Here is a 22805-nt window from a genome sequence, read left to right on the forward strand (position 1 = left end):
TTCGTAATCTTATCCATCTAAATGAAATTCTAAAATTGCCGATCATTAGAATCTGATTACAATTTTTCTTAGAAATTCATACTCTTTTATGAGAATTCATGGAGTTTCATAAAAATTTGTACTTTTTAACGAAATTCTAAGAATACTGCACGAAATAATAATTTATGAAAAAATGATTTTCTGCGAAAGATAATTACTATTTCAGACCCATGTCGCTAGTTGGGGGAAAAAAAAAAAAAAAAAAAAAAAACTACCAGTTTCTACAAAAAAATTATAAAAAATTCATATATACATACATACATACACGTGTATATACATATAGATTCATTTCAATCGAATGAAATTAATCTAACCATACCATGGTCACGAAATTATAATTATATATACTGGCTACTTTTTGAATTGTCGGTAGTGTACCATTCAATTTTGTCGATACACTAACTCCCATTAGCCTGGTTCTCCTTGGTAGAATGTGGTTACTGAACGGTTTGGAGAAGAAGTTCTGTTTCCTTCTTAATAATAATTCCATAATGCTTAAATGAAGTATTCCAATTTATAATCAAACATAATTCAGTTGCATGTACGGTTCATACAAATAGATAAACCGTTAGCATAACATAAAACATCCCACACATTTCCAGGACTAGATCGTCACAAATGCTGAATTTTGCTGATTGTGAATGGTATTGTCTCCTTTGTTATCATCAAGAGTTTGGCAGTTAACTGATAAAAATAGATCCAGACATTCCTTCAGAATGCACCCCAGGGTAATAGTCGTATATTCTTTCTATTTTCCATTCCGTTTACAATTCTATGTCAGTTTCTCCCCAATTTTTTCATTGCTCTGACAACTCGTCAACGTTTTAATTATAGACAATATTATTTCACAAGTACAAGGAGGCAGCGAAAACAATGTCTCGTTTTATCACCTTTATGCCTTCACTGAATTTATTTTCCAAATCCGAGTTTCCGATATTTTTTGCTGCTTGACAGAGTTGTCTCAGAATCTCCTCTAACCGACGCATACATCTTATTATAGACCCTGGAAAAAATATCATGTTAATCTATTGTTGTGATGTAAATAAGGGTAGCACATGAAGCACACGAATCTCAAGGTATTCTCATTCTTATAAACATGTGGAAGCTTCCACGGATGCGTGTGTACGTTTAACATAGCTACTCGGTTTTTGTTTCTACATATTGTGTAGCATAGCTGAACATTTTGATCCAGCCATAACCAATCACCATTGTGAAAGCTTTCGATTTTGAAAAAATTTCATCTTCACAGTAATTGCTCGAATAAAGAAATGACAGTTAGTCATAATTAATTTTTATATAATTTAAACTGTATATTAATTCAGGAAAACTATGATTTTAGCTATGCTTTTCATATTTTAAGTGGGGAGTAAAAAGGGCATGCGCTCAAGTCGTGGATATGAACGGAAACGAATCTAAGGAAAAGCAAAATTTCGTATTCCGACAATAATTTCATATCAATTTACATTATTTTGAAGGAAAAAGTATAAGTTTTTTTTTTTTGCAACTAAAATGTGAAAATGGGCGATTTTGGTCGCATGCTGAAAATGAACAAAACATGCTATTTCTCAACGAATGACGTGCGCGTTGAGAATTGTTGAATCATTTTTTCACCAGAGAAAAAAAAAACTGTTTTTGTCCACTCATAGAGCAAGTAGCCTCTGTACGGTGACGCACTTTACCACCCATCTCATACACGCGTCTCGTGATCTTGCAGTCTACCTTCTGGACTTGCGCTCTAAACTGCATATCCAATGACACTTCCCTAAAATATATCTAAATTTCTACCTTTCAAACTGAACACTTTGCCTCTAAAAACGTAATTAACAGAAGTCAATATCTAAAGTAATCCTTAGAGAAACGTGTTAGTAGCCATACTGAACATGAATTTTTATACAATCTTGCATTTCAACATCCTGGCTGTTGTCAAGTATGAAAGCAAAAAATAAACAAGAATATGCGATCTTAAAGCCACTAAACTCTCGTTCTCAAAACTAACTGCACCCACATGAAAATGAAACTTTTGTTCTTTCTACATGAAGATATTTGAATTTGATGAAACTCTATTATATCTATCATTTTGATATTCGAACACTCACTAGCAAACTAATATTAAATTCTATTATATCTAAAGCTGCATGAACAGTGTTTCTTACGATACCCTAGAAACTACTGAAACAAATGAAAAGTTGGAAATAGTGCACATGCTGGCCATGAATGACCACAAACATTCCATTCGCGCTGCATAAATATTTCACCACTGCTTCAATAGATATTGCAGTGATTAGTCCAAAATCTTCACTGTATTATTGACAATTAGAATACCCACCTTCAAATATATCAGTCATTTTGCAGATTTGTAAGAAATTGGCACCTTTACACCACGCGTACACAACATCCATTAGATATGGTTTAAATTTCTCCACGTATGCTTCTTCATCTATCTCCAGTTTAGCATCGGTGGTTACCTTAGCTATTCGCCTAGCCAAATCCTGCATCTGTCTTAGGGGTCCGCTTAGCTCTTCTGTGCTTTTAGGCATTTCATTACTCTTCTCGTCGCAAACAAAGCAACTAACTAGAGCCACCATTTGTGGTACGCTCAATGCGTTGAACAACCCGTTAAAAATCATCTCAGTCATCAACAATTCATCAGCGCCATTTAATTCACAAGCCACCCGACCTTTCAACTCGATAACATCAGCTGCTGTGCAATAAGCCATCCTGCGTAAGACTCTCTTTCTACATTTCAGTTCATCCATCTGCAATACGGACTTGGCGCGTTTGAGATCGGTTTTTGCTTGTTTTAGATCTTCGCCAATCTTTTCTTTGTGCAAAAATCGTTGGGATAGATCTGGTAATTCAGGATCCTGCAGAATAAAAAAATAACGTCTACATAATAAGTCTGATGAATCAGAGTATAGCCCACAAGTGATTGGCGACTTGTTACCTTATGCAATGGATGGGCAAATAGTCTTTCCTCCAGGGTTTCAATTTTTTTAATGACATCCTTGAAACCTGGATCTACGATATGCATATCAGTTATTGGATTTAATAACGGTGGACCATCCGGAAATCGCTTTTCAACTTCTTGAATAGTTTTCAATACACTCTTTCTGTTATCGGCAGGTCTTAGGTCTTTTGGATAAAATACCCGTAGTGAACTGACTTGTGAGATTAATGAATGTAATACTGGTACAACTTCCATATCTCCCTCATCACCATCCTTACATGGAAGTGGATTTCCTTCAGTAGACTGACTGGATATGTGAAGCAGAATGTCCACAATGATTACAGTCTTATCTTTCATTGGATTGTTTGGACTCTTCTTTTTGAAATTAACAATGATACCCCAATCAAATTCTGCAGTCTCATTTTTAACCTACCGAAATTATTTACAAGTACATATTATACAAAACATTTAGGATAATATGTCGCATTGTTAAGTAGTGATTTTTAGATGTAACAGTTGGTAATTGATAAATAAGTTATAGGAGACTACATTGGACTCCGACTATTTTCTTTCTAACTAATTTCCGATTGGGATTTGACATTTCCTTACAAGTACCTATCGTAATCACATTACTATTACCGACTCTCCACTGTTCGTGAGACTGCATACTTATATGTACTGGACGCGTCACATGTATCAATAAAGAGACGAATTGAATCTTGCATGCAAGTGTTGATGTTAAACACGCTTGGTCATTTCTCATGACTCAAAGGGAACCTAAGTGTGCAAGTCAAGCACTTGATTTTAACTGAAGCCTTAATAAGCGAGTTTCTCTTACACAAAGATCAGATAGCAAACGAGCAGCAAGTAAGTAGCAACGGCTCATGTGGGCTTCAGGAAACATGAGGCACTCAAAAATTTTATACGTATAGTAAGGAGTGACCAAGAGCTCAAATTCTTAATGTAGATGCTTAGTACTTTGCCGTAATATAAAACTGGCTGGGCTCTACAGCCTCATTATCAAGAAATTAATCAGAGTCGATTTTTAATAACATTCTTCGTTTTGTGCTCACACAAACATACTGTTTTTGAGGGACACTCGCATGAAAAAAACATTAAAGATAACGTATTACTGTGCACATTGAAGTAGCATGGAATTCAAAATCGCAGTGCTTCGTAAATTGTATTAGCCAACTACAAATAACTGGCATGGAAAAAAAAAATGGAAAATTTGAGTACCTTCACCAATCTACCAGGTTGTAAGAATGGAATAAGGTATTCAGGTTTCGTTAGATACATCCGAAATTCATTTCCTAGCTTGTCTAGTTGATCCCTGATCTGATGATATGATGAAACCTGGACAACCTTATCGATCACTATAGAATCGTGTAGTTGTTGCAAATTTTTAACCTCTGAAACATATCACAGTATTTGGTTAGTAAAACCTAAAATTAAGAAACCACCTTAATTCGGGTATACAATATACATATTTAACATAAAGAAAAGAGAACATGTATTGGCAGTACCTAAGTACTGTTACCAACGACTCGAAACTGTTGGAGATGCAATACTTCTCCGGCTGTTGAGAATAGTCTTTTAAACTTAAATTTCTTCTTTCGATGTAGAAAAAACATTACTACATTCGTTGAAAAATTGTAATAGCAATTCGCATACTTACTATTGTACAACTCTGGTATATTTGCTTGGTTTTGAAACTGAAAGAAACTTCTCTCCAGCATATACTCTGGATTTATTTCTTCTACTCTCAACAAGTTAAGGACCATATTGTACGTCAAATGAAACGCCGAGTTGATCGGATCAGGTTTTCCTTTAACAATGTCTCTGCCGACAGCTGGGCTTACTTTTTCATCTATCATTAAAATGACGATTCCTTTCTCGTCCAGTCCTCGTCTACCGGCCCTACCCGACATCTGAATATATTCACCCGAGGTTATCCATCGAAAATCTTTACCATCAAATTTTCTTGGTGCAGTGAACAGTACAGTTCTTGCTGGCATATTAAGGCCCATGGCAAATGTTTCAGTTGCAAATAAAGCTTTGATTAACCCTTCGGCAAACAGTATTTCAATGGTTTCCTTCAATATTGGTAAAAGGCCACCGTGATGGATTCCTATGCCACGCCTAAGTAACGGAAGCACATTTTCTACTTGAGGTAGACGTCTGTCTTCCTCATTGAGTACATCCATTGCGTTGTTGAATACTTCATCAACCAATCTCTTTTCATCTATGGTGTTGAAATCCAACTTTGCCATCTGCATGGCATAAATTTCGCAGTCCTTCTTTGAGAAACTGAAACTTATAACTGGGGCAAAGTTTCGCTCCATAATCATCTTGACAATTTTAAAAATATTGGTTTGACCAGCATTAGAGCGCATTCCGCCTCTTCGACCTTTTTGATCCCCTTTTGAGGCTTCGCCGCCTTGGTGCAGACAATTCATAGCTCTGTTGAAATTTTCCTCTTTAAATTCGCCGCTTTCGTCGACAACCTAATCACCGAAAATTTGTGAGACAAAAAATTTTTTAAACGAAAATTTGATAGCAAGAAATAGAAATGTCAAATTTTGTGCACAGGTAGTGATACTAACCAAATGAATTCCATCGCCACCGGCCGGAAATATATAATGTTGCAAAGGTGTTGGACGGTAATCTGTATATACTACATGGCAAGGTTGATTGTGTAAATGCGCTACCCATTCAGCAAATTGCCTGGCATTTGGGATGGTTGCCGATAGAAACACATAGTGAACATTGTCAGGTAGAAGAATCAAGGTTTCTTCCCATACCACCCCTCTTTCTTTGTCACGCATATAATGTATTTCATCAAAAATAACCCAACCAACCTCCCTCATCACCTGATAATCGTAATTCGTTCATAATACATCAGAACATTTTCCAAAGACTAAATTGATTTATATTTATACAGCGAACTGCCCAAAAGAAATGAGATCGAAGTTAGCAACGTCAACAAAACGAAAAGTTGAAACAAAATTCACTGTTTGGCAATATGAAGATATGAATATGAATATATGTTTATCCTTGTTATGAATAACTGAATTTAACACAATCCAAAAGTTGTAAAATAAGGATGTTTGCTATAAAAACATTATTACATGGATGTTACGAATTTGAACCACATCAAAGGAAACCAGCTTTAATTCAACTTTATTACATTTCAATTTCCCCAGCAAACTGTTACGACTAATATGCACAGTGATTCTGAATTGTTGACTTAGTTTAGGCATACCACTGTGTCACATTACAAGACATCACATTAAAAAAACACTAGCCACTCGAAATATCAGTCAAGCTGACAAATAGGGTTAACCTGTACTGACATATTCGTAGCGGTATTACTATGAATTAAAAAACTGGAGACGTACAAGCAACATCTTCCCGTCAGCCTCAAATATTAAGTTTGAAATTGACGATGAATTGAGAATAGCAAATATAAGTTACGGTTCTATTCAAAAAATTTCAGTTATGGTAATCATATACATACATTTAATACTAGACCAACCAACAATTAAGGCAAAGGTATTCTACCAGGTCGGTCAAAATGACTGATCTTTGAGAAGTACGCAATAATATAATATGTTTATAGCGTTCAAAATCATTGTTTGGAAACTTCAATTCTTTGCAAATAATTTGGGACGATCAAACATTTGACGTGTCTGGTGTTCAGTGAAAGTTCACTCTGTAGTGAAAATAGATAGTTAGATTAACTAAAAGATTGAAACTGTAGGTTGTTGTCTAAATTAATAATTTTTATACAAATGATATGCTATATTTTAATATTGTCAGATACCTTATGACTTTAAGTAATACTGTTTCTAGGCTGTCAATGCACGTTCTGCAGTTGTAAGTTTTATATTTTCAAGAGCAGGGACTTACCTCAGAACCTCTGTAGAGCATATTTCTCAAAATCTCTGTGGTCATAATCAGAACGCTGGCAGTGGGATTAATTGTGACATCGCCAGTAATCAATCCAACATCTTTAAACTCTTCAAAAAATTCTCTATATTTTTGATTGCTCAAGGCTTTTATAGGTGTAGTATATATCACTCGTTGCTTGTCTCTCAAGGAACATGCGATGGCGTATCTGTTTAGGAATTGCATTTGAATTTTCAATTCTGACGTTTTTATTGTTTTGGAATTGTTTATCAGTACATACTCAGCTACAACAGTTTTCCCAGCTGAAGTATGTGCAGATACGAGTACTGATTGATTGTTTTCGATGCACAAAATTGCTTCCTTTTGAAATGGATCTAAAACGAATTTATATTCTTTGGCCGGTAGCGAAGATTTCTTTTCCAAAGGAATGTAATCCTGCGCAGGTGGTACAGCCACTTCATGGGTACAGGACTCAATTGTTTCTATAGTATGTATTGTTATACGTGTTGCCAACTCTTCCAAGCTAAACAGAAATAGAATAGGTTACTTAGGAATGTATTGTTGAGGTAAAATAATCACGAAAACTTGTGTGCCAGGAAATTATATGCACAGTGAGTAGAATGCCACAAGTAGTTACTGTACTTTATGTCTTCGGTTATGGAATCTGTCCTCTGTCTTTTTCCAAATGGTTCCTCAATTTCCTCGAGATCTCTTTTAATGCTAGGATCGGTTTGCTCCTCCTTTCTAAAAATCGGTAATTTCGTGGTTAGCTATTGAGGTTAGGCGTCTATGATCACAGCTTACTTTGCTGTTGCTGTCGACTCTTCGAAAGGAATAGCATCCCCAGAAAACTGAACCACATCTTCACTGCTCTCTTCGAACACTTGAAAAAGATCTTCGCTAAAATCAGCCATTACAAAGTACAAATATTTTGTAGTTTGTAACTCCACGAGATTTCTTTTAATTTTAACATTAGTGGCCTTCTTGTGGAGGGTACATGTGGTAGCACGTCGGCCATATTGATGAGCTAAGTTTTCGGGCGCCACGTTTAAACGATTCACTTTAGGCAGTATTAAGTTTTTCGGACAGATCGTTGCCATAAACTATTTCCTCGAACTGTATAGGTATGTACGAACACAGATTCAATACTTTTTGTATAAGAAACTGTGCAGGTAAGCACTTTTTTTTTAAATCCAATTTTAATTCCGGCGTACATTCTATAGAGGTGCAAAGCACCTGGCATAGAACCAGAATAATACTCAGTATAAATGTATACAAAGAAAAAACCAAACCTGAATGAATATAGATACAAATACATTACTTGGTATCACAGCATTGACATTATTTACAGTTCCAGAAGCGTTACTTATACTTACAGGTGAAATGTAGTCTTATTCTCTACTTCGATCTCACATTGATTTTTTGGTTTTGAAAAAGATCTGTTTCTGCAGTTAGGAGCTACACAATACGGCATGTTGTATATTATTCTCACTCACTATTCAATTAAAAACATCGCTGTGGAAAATTATTGACTACCTTCTTACCTAACCTATACAAAAACATAACGATCCATCAAAGTGCAAGCCGTAAACGCTTATAGGTATATATCCGTGATATTCATATGTAAATCTATTTAGCTGTATAGAGTGCTTTCCATTTACTGACTCAAATCGACTTGTGTCGCTATTTCTGGTGTAACCGACCAATCTGGGCAGAGGAATTCACCAGAAAGAGCGACACAAGACAACCTGAGTCAGTAAATGAAAAGCACCCATACTTATGTAAATCTATATCTATTTAGCTCATCAATATGGCTGACGGCGCTGATTCCCCTCCCGTCTTTCGCTTTAACCCCGCTGGGAGAGGATCCGTTCATAAGTCCATGATGGCCTTAATGCCGCCTTGTCCAACCCCTGACACATGCTGCTAAAAGTGGTTCGCAAAATGTCCCTCGATTCTGCCGCCAATCTCCACCACTAGTGGCGCTAGTAGTTATTTGACAAGCTTGCGCGCGGTAAGCGAGGACAGTGAGCGTGTCAGAAGTCTACTAGCGCCACGTAGAGGAACTAAGAAACGGGGACAAAACGCGTACCATTTTTTAGTATACGAGCAATGGTGAGTGCCAGGGGGCTGGCCCTGTCCACGGTCTTACATACAGGTCTGGTAACGCCGGCACTTTTGAGTGGTAGGGGGTGTCACCGTTAGTGAGGCACACGGTCTTGTTTCCTATCTATCCGCTAGGGGCGCCATTGGCCCGGGGTATGATAGATATAGATATATACCGATAAGATAACCTGCTCATCGAAGTTTTTGACATTTCATAACTCAGTGTAAAGTGTGTAAACGGTGGATCATCACCACAAGATCTCAAACTGTCTCAAAAGTTGTGAGCCCTCGCTTGATGTTTATGGATTTATTGACTTAAACATTTGAGGATTCCGTTAAAATAAAACAATTATCACGTCCGCCATGGAATGCTAGTAAACATCTCAATCATTTTTTATTCGCATCTTTCTTCATTTTTGAGTGTTATTCAGGATTGTTGATTCCGAAAAATCAGCTGTTCGGATCTGATTTATGATTGGATCACCCCGAGGGGGCAGCGCTGCAGACGGCGAAGACGAGAACCACGGTTTTGCCTCATTATCTGAGTCATTCCCCACCCTACTAGTTTTCGGACCTGTATGTAAGACCGTGGCCCTGTCACATATGCACATTGCACAGAGGACCAAGACTATACAGAGATAAGAAGACAGAATCTGTCGGTACTGAAATGGGTCCAATTTTTTATTTCACTCCTAAGATGGCGTTACAATCGCAGAGGACCCTCCGCTCCGGTTTGTTCGCATGAACTGCGTTGACTGAAATTAAGGATGGTCTACAATCTCCGTAACCGTAACAGTGTCAGGAAGAAGTTTTGAGGATAGGGAATCTGTGTAATATGGTTTACAATCAGTCACCATTCGGCGTTGTAAACCCAAGAGCAGATTCCCTATCCTCCAATTTTCTAATGGTTACGGCTACAGATCTTATGAACCGTCCTTTAACATACACATTGCTATCTCTGTATCTTGCCTACTGATAGTGCTGACTGCTCTATTTATGACATCTCTATGGCCTGAGTCGCGAAATTTCAAAGAGTAAATCGGTGAAAGAGTCAAGACTATTGGTACCTCACTGTAAAGATTAGAATCATCAAGATTAAGAACAATAAAAAGAAATAATAACGCTCATTTCAAATGAATAAAGCAATGAACTAGATCAGTACAAATTTCTAATCGGTGACCAGAGTATATTCGTGATCGTCCTGATTGAGAGGTTTATCAGACATGGTTAGTAATCGTATACATTTTGTCACCTAAAAAAACCGCATATCATTCTCTAGCCTTCAGCCTTTGTAAAAATGTTACGATGTTTTAGATGAGGTTCTGTCTGAAAGGACCGCTGCTTGCCCTACGATCAATTCGGTGCCCAAAATTAAACTATTCTACGATGCCGTCGGAAGTGGTGGTCATTGCAGACGATGGAACGATTGTTTGCTGGCATCCTGAACAACATTTTCCATACCAATACACCAAACCTTTGCCAGCTGAGAAAATTGAGGAAAATTCGGTGCTCAGTAATCGAGCAAAAGAAGCTATGGACGTATTTAGGAAAAAACATCCGGAGGTAGTACGGGAAGAACTGACCAAAATCACATTCACTACGAAACACAGATGGTATCCAAGAGCTAGGGACAAGAAAGCTAAGAAAACGCCTATGGATAGGGAGTACTTGTAGTGGAAAGTTATTGAAATGATTGTTTGCTAGTTGAAAAAGTTATGTATCATACGTGCAGCACATAATTAGGCAGACATATTTTTGTAATGCACCATAATAAATCCATCAAATAAAATATGTGGCCCATGGAAACTTGTAATAATTTCTATGTACGTACATATGATTCTTTTGACAAGTTAACTTTGCACTCCGTTATCGAAGCCTCACGATTTGTTGAATGTCATGCTGTCAATAGTGGGACTCAGCTTCAATTTAGACTTAGTGTTCAGCCTGCCCAAAAGAAGAAATAATATAAAGGATTCTGCACTGATTTCTATCTACAGCCCGTAGATTGATTCTGAAATATGTTAAACAAACAGTAGCAAACTATCCCGTTGGTCTTAAATATGCCGAAATTAATTCAGTCAAAAACATTATACAGTCGTCGGTAAATGTTTACGCTACGGACATAATAGGGAAATGAAGTACAGTGTGTCAGTTATATAACGGTAATGATTCTGCCAAGAAATGTATTCAGTACGTTGAAAAATTATAGCAGTATTGGAAGACAAATTTGTATTACACAAGTCATTGTTTCAGCCCAGGTAATCAGCTGTTTTCATACAACATTTCATACAGGAAATGCATCACGTATATTTGATTAAAGTACTAATAAAGTTCTCCACGTTCACGCGACTGAGCACCTTGGGGAACCTAGATAGTTTATAAAAATTTATTTACACTTCAGATATTCCATATACTTATATTCTATTTACAAATGTTTTTCCCACCTGATCTTACATCAACTTTACTCTAACTTTTAATGCTATGATATATGTATATATATCTTTTTTCTGAGTAAAATTTTATTATCACATGTGAGATTTGTACCTTGTTTGCAGAAGTTTTGATTCCTTTCTTTTCTCACACTCAGTTAATTCGTGTAATGAAAATGTATGCGAAGCCAACACTATGGGAAAATATGGACATACTGAATCGTGAATACAATTTAAACATAAGGCTCAGAATTGAAAGCGCAATTGACACAAACCAAACTTTAAATCTTAACATTCCACATTATATCCCACAATAATGACCAATATGACTTTGAAAACGTTACTAAATGAAAAAATTCATGGTGAAGTTACTTATTCTTACATTGTGGTAAAAAGATGAAAGTAGACTGTCTGCAAAAAATCCTTGTCTTAAATAAATATAGTATTAGACATGTTGATAAAACATGTTTCGTCGACATAAGCATTGTATACCACATACAAATAGTTATCATTGTTATGTAATGTTGCATCATCTTCCAATATTGTCAGGGCATAATTGCCTCTCGCCATCATTCATCAAAATCTGCATTGCTTTGTATAATAAATACACGCCAAAGGTTCGCTTTTGATGGTGACTCCATGTTGCGGCAACACCATAGTACTCCCCTGATTTTGAATTTTTCAGTCTATCCAATCCCAACGCATCTATCATTGCAGCCTCTCGAGTGTACGCCTCAACAGGAATTGTATTTTGAAACAGATGCAAGCAGACCACTCCGCAGTTGCTATTCCAAATATCCAAAATGTAGTTCATTTTTTTATCGCTTGTACTTCTGTTACCTCTTTTCCATTCTCCGTATGCTTCATACAAATGAGCATATGGTCTTGATCGCTTTCCTTTACCAACGTAAAATATCGACGACAAAAATGATCGCCAACATTCGATCGATGATAATGCATCTACTCGACGTGGGAGATTATCTGTAATACGAGGATCCATCAGCAGGTAGTTGAATGACGACTTGATTGTACCTTCTCTCCATCGTCGTGTTGGATCAGGCTTCGAAAATTCGCTGAATACTTGCTGTTCTAACGTTTCATACAGCGACAAGTCATTCACCCAACTCTCAGATCGCAACGTTCTTTCAATTTCCATGCTGAATTCTAGATGAAAGAAAATTCGTAATAAATACATACACGTATGAATAGTACATATGTACAGATAGTAGATACTAGCGCTGTGCGGCTTCCCGAAATCTCTGAAAAAAAGGTCGGGTTCAGACGGGTATGTATCGGATTGGGTTTTCTGGCGATCTCGGAACAGTCGGGAAACCCAGAATCTTTGGAAGACCCAGGATTGTCGGAGAACCAGAAATCTTTGGGAAAGCTGAAACGTGAGTAACCTAATTTATCTAATATTTATAATATTAGACAAATACTAAATACTAATAGAAAATAGTATAGCGAAATGACATGGATATCGTCAGTAAAAAGTACATCATCTTTCATTGGGGGATCCGAGAATTTCGAAAAATTCGACAAGCGTTTTTTTTCGAGGACCCCGATATTTTCGGAAAGCCCGACATTTTCAGAAATTCCCCAAGTTTCCGGAATTCCGGGGTTTTCGGGAATCCGACCCGAAACTAATAGATTTCTCCCGACGCGATCCGAAGAATTCTGACACCGGCACAGCCCTAGTAGATACCTTAACTCTTACTCGACACACCTCACAGGTGAGGTGTAGCCGACACACAATCATTAATCAATGCCCAGTAAATATTCAACAGAATGACTTGAAAAACTTCTGACATACCCTTCAAATATGAGATTCGCTGGCGGCATGATTTTTAAAGGAAATTTCGTTGTTAACAAGTGAAAAAAATTGGCAAATTTCTGAAAGCATCTGTATTCTATAAGTTATTAAACTTGGCGTTGTGTCGAATAGACCCCAAGATGCCGAGTAAGGATCAAACAAATTATTACGATGAAGATAACAACAGTAACAACAACAATAACAAAAATGATAATAGTGATATGAAGTATCGTTCAAATTGTACTGAAATAAAATAAATTAATTATTAAATAGTAGCAGGACAAATTTATTTACTTGGTGAAGCTGCAATCTTGGGACATGGCAAACTTGGGGTCAATTTTTGAAGTTTCCATAGTCGCTTCAGATAGACATGGCGAGTTGTAGCTGTTATAGGACCAGGCGGATGACCAATCAGTTTAGTCAACTCTGCGCGCAGAGTTTCACTGTCCATAAATACCAATGATGATGGTAAACTTGAAGTGTACGATTCTGTCGATTTATCTGCCAAATGAAAATATTACAATTCTTACGTACAACTAATAATAAATTGCAAGGCATATAATTTTTCTGAAAGTTTCAGCAATATTCATTGTGGTAACATCCTTTCTTTTTAAATAATACTTCACACACGATTGTAGAAATTTGATTTTTCGTATTTTAAATGTCGATACGCAACAAAGTATTCCTGTACTTTATACATGTATTGTCTATGCATGCGTGCAGATAATTATTTTAATTTGGAATTTCGAATACGCTTATAAATTACTTCACACACAGTATACCAAAAATATAATCAGGCGGTTACGAACGAATATAATCAAGTGTTTACTCAGTAGATAGTTAACAACTTTTGCAATTTTTAAATAAAATAATTCCACGAAAGTTCAAGTAAACTACAATCGGGTTTCGCATCTTAGAAAAAAATACGCGTCCACTGCCAATTAGTGTTAAGGGTAGGCAGCCATACATCACACAATACAGGTCAGTTGAACCAAATTAATTATAGCACGTACCGAAATAAAAACCTTTTGTAAATACGGTAATTCACTTACCATCTAAACAATCGCTGCCTTTCTCAGATGGTGAAGAACAGTTGACTTCAGGTTTGATTATTGGAATGCTACAACATTATTGTCGAAAAGTTATAACAATTAGTTGATCTGGAAACTGTGATAATTCTCAATCAAAATACGCATGTAAGCCTTGTACCTTTTGACCAAGGATAGGCGATATGTAAAAAAAATCGATAATATGTAAGATATCGAACATATATCTGAATCTATATATACTTTCAGTCACTGTGATTACACATATCTTGAAAACACTCGGAAGTTTAACAACATTTACAGGCAATCAAAAAAGAGATATGTATTAATACTTTTTGTTGATGGCAGATCACTGTGAAAATTTTTGGAAAAAATTGATATTATGTAGTGTGCAAAATCAATTATTAAAATAAAAATTTAGAAAGCAACTAAACTCAATCGTCACGGGGAAAATATTAAATTTTTTTTGACTTCATATTTTCCGCTTGAAAGATAAGAAAAATAAGAAAACATTCACGCGTGGTTTGATAATTTCTTCATCTTAATGGAACATATTTCCAGAGTGACAGAAAAATAAGAAATTATCGGGTCAGGAACTTTTTGCAGAATTAAAAGATGAATCCATATATTGCTGAGCATACTACAGAAATGCTGAAATAAGAAAACGGAAAATATCTACTCTGCAGGTATACCCGAGCCAAAATACTGTGCGTGCACACAGGCCTCCTATGATTTATATTTATGATCTTGCAGAATATGCCTAGTTTAAATAATCTAAATTTTCTAAGTATAAGCCGTATTGTTTTTAGTACATATATGGTGGCCACTCAAAATAGTTGAAGAAATTCCCTGATTTTCCCTGACCAAATTATAACTTTCCTGATTGAAACGATAGTGTCATTTCGAGTATCTAATAAATAAACCTCTGTCTGTATCAATCAGTTTTCAAAAATACCTTATAATCTATTTAATAGTCCTGTAACCGAGCACGTGGAAAACAGATTGTTCATAGAATTTCCTGTCATGGAAAAAGCATTATTCTTTCGCGTTCTGTCACAATGACATAGAAATACCTGACTTTTCCATGACTATGTTTTTATTATGTTCTTTTTTAGTCTGAATGACAGAGCATTTAACAATTTTTCTGCAGCATCATGACAATATTCCTATCCAGTATAGTTTTAGCTATGTTGAAAGTACTTTATGCTCTTTCTTCTAGCATTATTTGTAATTCTAGTTATTCTTTCTTTAAACCACAATCAGGGTACTTGGGTATTAGTACTTATTTAAAGATATTACGTCTCAAAGTTGATAGAGATTCGTTCGAGGTGTTCTCCACAGTTCTTAATTTGTGTATTGGCATATGTAAACTTTGCAGAGGATGCAAATGCATTTTCATATTCACCACCCCGATTAGTCACAAGTATCTCACAGTGGTTTGTTTAATCAATTTTTCAATAATTTTCATTCCTTATTACTATTCATAATTACATGATCGTTGCAAATATAAAATAAAACAAAAGTAACAATCTTTGTTAACAAGTAAGTTATGAACCAGAATCCCAGTTTTCTCGGAGTCATCCAAAAAGTGGCAACTTGTATGATTGTGGGTTAAGGAAAGTGTCACACAACTGGCCCACGTCTTTACATATTAGACATCTAACCACAATTCTCCTACACATCTCACACATTGAATTTCAAGTTTATTCAGATCCATGCACAGTTTTGGGCATAAAGGTCGTATAAAGCATAGTTTAGTCATTGGTGTTGAAGGAAATCTCACCTTGTTTTGATAAGGAAAGTAGATAGTATATGTATGGGTAGTTGTAACTCACTTCACTGGAGTGACCAACAAGCGGCGTTCCAATAGAATGACTCCCTCCTCTGCGTCTTCATATTTGTATTCCTCTTCGATGCTAACGAAAGATGCATAACTTGATGTGTTAGTACTTGACGTAACGTTGGATAAGAGACCAGAGCTTTTCCTATCACTAAAGCATTTGTTGTTAACCAAATCAAGTGGGAAATTACACTGATTTTGAGATAATTTGGATCTGGCTTTTGCCAGGCTATCATAACTGGCGGATTTGTTCTTGGTTAATTGATGCGGTTTCATTAATGAATCTGTTTTGCTGAAATTGGCTGAATCTGTTTCATCTTCGATATAAGTATCAGAGAAATAACTACTGTGATCAGTGTGTGCAAGCGAATCGTCAGTTTCCTTCAAGTTTGATACATGTGGGCAGGGCCTTAACGTTAGTTTCTCATTGTTTTCATTTTTCAAGCCGATTGACCTCACGCGAACATGATTACCAGCAAGTATATTCAAGTCAGGTTTCAATGTTCCATATTCAATTGCTTCCTTCGGGAGATGTATGGTATTGTTTGTCTCTGTTGAGTTACCATTAAGATTGTCCGATCGATGGCTCACACCATCGGCTACCTCGTTTCTTGTAGAATCAATGACGGTATTCACTATTTCATTTCGTTCGTTCGTTACTGGAAGTTTTGGATTTAATCTTCTCTTCCAATAATTGAAATGATTATTATCGTCAATGCCTAATGCTGGAAGCTCAGTAGGGATACAATCTTTTAATTTAATTTTAGTACTTATGTCGTCTTGAAGTTGCGTCTCAGTTCTTGGAATATCTGAAATCTGGTTGGAATCCATAGGTAAAATACTTTTGTCAGAATCATCGTCATACATCGTTTCCTCTAACTTTATGGCAATTCTTTTAGTCAAAGTCCTTCTATCAAAGAATGGAGTAGCTTTTTCTATATTTGGTGAGAATCCTGCAGCATCAAAGTAATCACTTTTATTATAGGTTTTGTTAAACGGGGTTGCTGGTGAACATGTCGTGGAATAACTGGGTGTCACAATTTTTGTTGGTTTGGCTGATAATGTTTTTTTTTCTTTCGCCGAATCTGTAAGGTTTGGGATGTATATATGTCTTTCTGATTGCATTGGAGAAGTGTGGAGTCTATTTGGACTTAATACCATTTTCTTCATTTGCATGTAACCCAGGTCGGTCGGTTTGCACAACACAGAAAGATTTTTGCCATTGTCCCCGTTGATGACATTTTTCCGACATTCTGATACTTGATTGATACTACAGACTGGTCGTCTCTTTGAATGCTTTGACATTTGTACAGCTGTACTATTTGTAGACAATTTTCCTTCCGCGTGCAATTTTTTATAAGCATTAGTCGGCGTTACGATCAGATTTGGTGACTTGCTTACAATGGAACAATCAGGTGAATACGAAGTCTTTTCAAGGCCTTGTTTACTCGGCGTGCGAAATAGTGCTGCCTTTTTGTTTGGTGAGAATTCCCTACCGTTTGAGGTAGTTTTGACGTTCAAATTATGCATGGTTTTCCCTGTGGTAGATGGCGTTTTTTTCCTTTCAGAAAATGGTTCTCTCTTTGGACATCGTAGAGGAGTTTTGTGAATGATTTTATTTTTAGAAGCGGTTTTTGTGTTATGCTGTAGCACAGTTTCAGTCGTTTTGACATCTCGGAATTTAGTCCTGGCATCAGATGTAGCCTCTACCGATTTTATATCGGTTTTCGGTGAGCTGATGCGAGGCATGTTTTCGCCTTCTTTTCGTGGTTCTAAAAAAAACGGTTCTTCAATATTGGCTTCGTTATTGAGGTGTGAAACAGGACACCAATCGAATACAAGATTTTCGTTCATCATGTTTCGTTCTCCGCATTTGAACCTCTCCTTGTTGTTCAAATTGTGATCAAGACCATTTTTTCTGCTCCGTGGAAGACACTTCTTATGTCGCCTGATGTTTATATGTTTTGGCAACGAAGTCGACGACTCGTCAGTAGTCGTCATTGTACTGTCAATATTCGCAGGATACCTTGCGAACAGGTTAGACACCTGGTTGCCGGTTTTTCCATTATTTAAATTTACCGCTGCATCAGCGTTGTTATTGTTAAATATATGGCTTTTTTGAATATCTGGATGCTTGTTGCCAGCCATGGTGGATGTATCCTCTGAGACAGCATATTCAGCCATCACACCACCATTGCTCACTACAACTTTATCTGTGAAACAAATAAGGGAATGTATTGAAGTTCTTGTCTTTTGAATTAAAGAACTTAGAGCAATTGAAGTGCATCTCCTGTACAATTTTTAATGAATAGCTTAAGAACATATTTCCTGAAAGCGATGAATATAGATACACAAGCATACATATACATCTTTCACGAGTATACACATGCATTCGTCAAGTTCTCCTTACCCAAGGCAATACTGTACTTCAGATTTAGGTCTTCTTCAAAAGATTCGCCACAATACTTTCCAAGGGTAGCAATGGCGTCGTAATGAGCCTCGTCAAAGGCATAATGGAAAGGGGACCTCCCATCATCATCAAGCAATAGAGGATCACCGCCGTTAGATAATAGAAGTTCAAGAACATCGAGGCGACCCCACGCAGCAGCTACATGTACCGGCGTCATTCCATCCACAGACCTGTTTTTAAATACATCTAGCTACAGTATCAAGCAATGATACTTGGACAGCCAATTAACTATTCACTTTGTTTGTTGCTTCCTTTCTTAATCTGATCTAAAAGTAAACTGCATAGGCGGTCGTTTACTTTGATCTACCGAATGATAATTTTTTTTTTAATTGAGTGCGAACCACTGCGCATCAGTTCGAGCGTAGCTAGTATCAGTTTCGTGTTTACTTTAATGAATATGCTACAAATTTGGGTGGGAAGTTTGATACGTCAAAGTGAAACACGAATTTTTTTAATTTCTACTTTGAAGAGACAAAGGAAGCATATACTCTTTCCCTTTTTGATTTGATTATGATTAGGTAGAAAGTTAATTCTTGGGTAGGAATAACAAGTTATTACTGCGATATATACGCCTTTCAGTCATCGAGAAGAAATCGTGCTCTCAAGTTAAGGCTACCAACCATGAGCTCCTACTTGCATTCGTGTGTTTTATGACGTTTCAATTTTATTAATCGAATATGAAATCAGTAACTACTGACTTGATATTAGGATTTCCACCATGACGCAGGAACAACTTGGTTACTTCTTCGGCAAATGTTTCAGAGTCATTGCCGATAACCAAATGAAAAGGCGTTATCCCTTGGGATGGTATCAAAACATTGGGATCTGCCTCTTTATTTAGTAATAGGGTTGTCACTTGCCTAAAAAAAAAACATACCTTAATACACAATGCAATGAGACTAGGTTCTCGTTTAAGATCATTGCCCTAATAGCTCGCTCGATGGTCAATATACATGTATATTGAATTGTAATCAGGATATAGTCAGGGTTAAAAAAAAATAAGATCAAATTACTTCAATATGAGTTTGCGGTGCATTTCGATAACCATTGTTAAGGATAAGATTCTGGATATGTGCAGAAATGGTGATTACCATTTTTTTTTTTTTTGTCACTGCCTTCCAATTACCGTTATCTAAATAGCTATAATGACTGCTAGTGATCACGGTGATTTCAAAAGGTAGTTTCAGGAGGTGCACTGGTCCATTTCGACGTTGACGTATGCATCTCCAAATGTCGAAGACCACGTATCTCAAACGCAAAAAGGGCTTCACAGCTCCATTCTATGCGTCAAAGGAAAATGCGTTGGAGGCTTTTTGTTCAGAATTTTGTATGGAATGGGGCTGTTGAGCTCTTTTTCGTGTTTGAGATACGTGGACCTCGATATTTGGATACATATATGTGTCATCGTCGAAGTCGACCATGGCCAGGCCTTTTGATATTTTGCAATTGTAGCGGGAATAAATGAACATAGATTTAATTTTGTTATTTTCATTGTATTTATTATGTGTGCAGAAGAAACAATCATAGTAACAATACTTACGTTATATTATTGTCTTCCAATCCGTCATAAAGAGATGATGCCAGAAACAATTCAGCCTTGGCTTTTGGCGTTGAAAGCATTTCGATCAATTTCAATCCTAGATCCGAGTAATGATTTTTATTCTAGAGAGTAATTGTACACATCGCTTAGCAGCGGTAGAAATTGCATTATACGCCTACACAGTAAAGTCTTTTGCTATAATTCTTATTACTAACGAATATCGGATATTTGTTTGGTAGCTTATTTTGAACTTGTTACCGTTGACTTGAGAGAATATAGATCGCCAGCGTTACGGGGTTTTGTCGCTGTCATACGCCCAATATACACTGAATGGTTGAATGTGCATGCGCTAAAATGTAAGAGCAAGAGCAGTTGTTTTGTTAGATAGAGCTTATAGACACTCTATGGATGTTACATACATCACGGCCACGAATGTAAATTGTAGAGTGGACTGGCAACTCCTGGTGGTGTGACGTCGGAACGGTACCTAGTGGAAATCTCCAGATGTTAGACACCGGAAACATTCACACGCAGCTACAGCCAGACTCACATCAGTAGTTTGGGTCACCAATTACCGATTAAGTATTGAAATACACCGGACAACGGGCATTCTGTCGCTCTAGTCGAACGAACCGAAGAGGGAGAAATTGTTGGATAAAAGATTTAATTTGGCTTACCTTTTTGAGAGTATTCTGGATGCGATGACTTGTAGATTGGTGAGAGGTTTTAGTGGAATAACTGACTTTAATATATTTGGATATTTTGACTAACTTGGTTTATTTTATAAGTTTGATATTTAAAAGTCACAAACGCAGAGTTACACAGTGTAAGATCTTAGACTTAGTAAAAATGGAGTTGCAGCTCGCTGAACTTTTGGGCAGAGTAACGTTGTATGAAAGTTTTAATGCAAAAGGCTAAAGGATTTTACCGCGAGACTGTACCGGAACTAGATGACGAATCTGGAGGTAGAAACACAAGAGAGCGATCGAGTGATCGGTCGCCGTTTTTATAGGGGTCGATCGTTGCGCAGAACGATCCCCCTCTCTAGTTTTTTGGTCGCCTTTGCGCACCTCCCCTCTTTTCTAGGAATTCTAATTAGGGCACGACATCTTCGCCGCATGCACGCCTGTGATCTTATTTCTTTAGCTATTACTATATTGTAGGTTTTTACGTATGGTATATCGCTGCTTGGTGCGGTGGTGTAGGTGCGTGGACTTGGTTCCGTAGTTCTCCGAACTGCGTGAGCTTTTCGTTGTGTCGCCAGCCCCCTTTGTGGCGCCAGCCCCCTTTGTGGCGCCAGCCCCTTTGTGGCGCCCGTCAGCCACTTAACTACCTGTCTACCTCTGAATGTTTTTTGCTATCTTGCTCGTTACAAAGCCCATATTTCATTTTGGTTACCTGTCGTTTGTTAGTTTTATAGTTATATCTATATAGAATTGTATATGTATTATAGTCGACTACTGTCGTTGTTAGTTTTATAGTTGTATCTATATAGAATTGCATATGTATTAAAGTCGACTACTGTCGTTGTTAATCTGGAGTACAATAGCAATTGTTTATGAACATAGTTTGTTATTTGTTTAGCATTATTAGAATCACGCTGCTGCGAATATCTTTAGTTGTTTGTGTTATAACTATCTTAACAGATTTAGGGTACTTAGTAATTTGATGATTCATAGCTTTAGAGCAGGTTTACATGTGTGCTTTTGTATATGATTCCCTTCTGTAGTTGTTAATTCTTATATTGATATAAATCGGCTTGGAAGCTTCTAGAACGTTTTCGTTTCGTCGGTAAGTTTCCTAATGTATTCTCTAGGTAAGGCCCTGTATGGCTCCACATTGGAGATCTGCATTGCCTTCAAAACGTTGCGCGTGTTGCCTACAATACGGCGTTGCGGAAGAAGGTATAGTTCATGCTGGGTAATTAGCATTCACGGTTTGATGGTTTTGCAGCCTCTGGTTTTATGGGTTGCAGCAGTGCTATCTTTACATTATATTGGTTATGCATTTATCTATGGTTTTACAGTCTTCTATACTCCAGGCTATATAGTAAAGCGTATGTTGCTTAAGTATAGCTCTCAGCTCCGAATGCACAAATGGCATTGCTGAGTGCTATATAATAATTGGGTATAATTGTGTTAGTTAATTATAGTGTTAATGTGATAGTGATATATAATAACGTATAATAATATTATAGTTCTCTGTAGTACGAAGATCTCGTAACATGGTTTGTAAGCCTTGGCTAGTGAATTTCATAGTTATTTCCATCTAGGGGTATTCCAAATAGTTAGACAGTCGTTTTAATTTCTTATGGTTACAAGATTCTCGTACTTCGAGTTTGGTTAGTTGATAAAAGTAACATGCAGTAATAATAATCGATAAAACATACGGACGTTCCGGTCGGACGTTACAGTGGTTTCGCCCATGTAGGCACCTTCGCCGTTATAGCCCTGGTGATCTTGATGCTCATTTTATTTTATTTTTTTTAATCTAGCAAGTTATCCACAACCGATTTGCCTGACATGAAGTCTGAAATAACCACATCATTAACCGTATTTGAATGATCGAGCATATTTCAAAGTCGGTTTCGTTTTGTTTACATTGTTTGCACGGTTATGTTTATCAGCGGAGCGACGTGACTGCCAGCGCATCAGTCAAAACAA

At 36.9% G+C, this 22805-nt stretch overlaps 3 protein-coding genes across 3 annotated transcripts; 1 reads left to right on the forward strand and 2 right to left on the reverse strand.

Moving 5' to 3' along the window:
• Positions 1-534: 534 nt before the first annotated feature.
• Positions 535-8013, reverse strand: LOC107216656 (exosome RNA helicase MTR4). The gene is made up of 10 exons (XM_015653910.2): positions 7703-8013; positions 7541-7642; positions 7179-7421; positions 6899-7106; positions 5593-5859; positions 4665-5493; positions 4226-4398; positions 2984-3415; positions 2366-2903; positions 535-1042 (listed from the first exon to the last, which is right to left on the reverse strand). The coding sequence occupies exons 1-10, from the start codon at positions 7996-7998 to the stop codon at positions 885-887; spliced, it is 3246 nt and encodes a 1081-aa protein (XP_015509396.1). The 5' UTR covers positions 7999-8013; the 3' UTR covers positions 535-884.
• Positions 8014-9811: 1798 nt separating this feature from the next.
• LOC107216652 (39S ribosomal protein L42, mitochondrial) lies at positions 9812-10810 on the forward strand. Its single transcript, XM_015653906.2, has 2 exons — positions 9812-10230; positions 10319-10810. The coding sequence occupies exons 1-2, from the start codon at positions 10228-10230 to the stop codon at positions 10676-10678; spliced, it is 363 nt and encodes a 120-aa protein (XP_015509392.1). The 5' UTR covers positions 9812-10227; the 3' UTR covers positions 10679-10810.
• Positions 10811-11375: 565 nt separating this feature from the next.
• LOC107216647 lies at positions 11376-21426 on the reverse strand. Its single transcript, XM_046741131.1, has 10 exons — positions 20820-21426; positions 20562-20629; positions 20401-20491; positions 20143-20239; positions 19301-19462; positions 18543-18772; positions 16128-18345; positions 14299-14366; positions 13541-13747; positions 11376-12597 (listed from the first exon to the last, which is right to left on the reverse strand). The coding sequence occupies exons 4-10, from the start codon at positions 20220-20222 to the stop codon at positions 11963-11965; spliced, it is 3600 nt and encodes a 1199-aa protein (XP_046597087.1). The 5' UTR covers positions 20223-20239; positions 20401-20491; positions 20562-20629; positions 20820-21426; the 3' UTR covers positions 11376-11962.
• Positions 21427-22805: the final 1379 nt, after the last annotated feature.

Source organism: Neodiprion lecontei, chromosome 1 (assembly GCF_021901455.1).
Source record: "Neodiprion lecontei isolate iyNeoLeco1 chromosome 1, iyNeoLeco1.1, whole genome shotgun sequence".
Classification (NCBI taxonomy): Eukaryota; Metazoa; Arthropoda; class Insecta; order Hymenoptera; family Diprionidae; genus Neodiprion; species Neodiprion lecontei.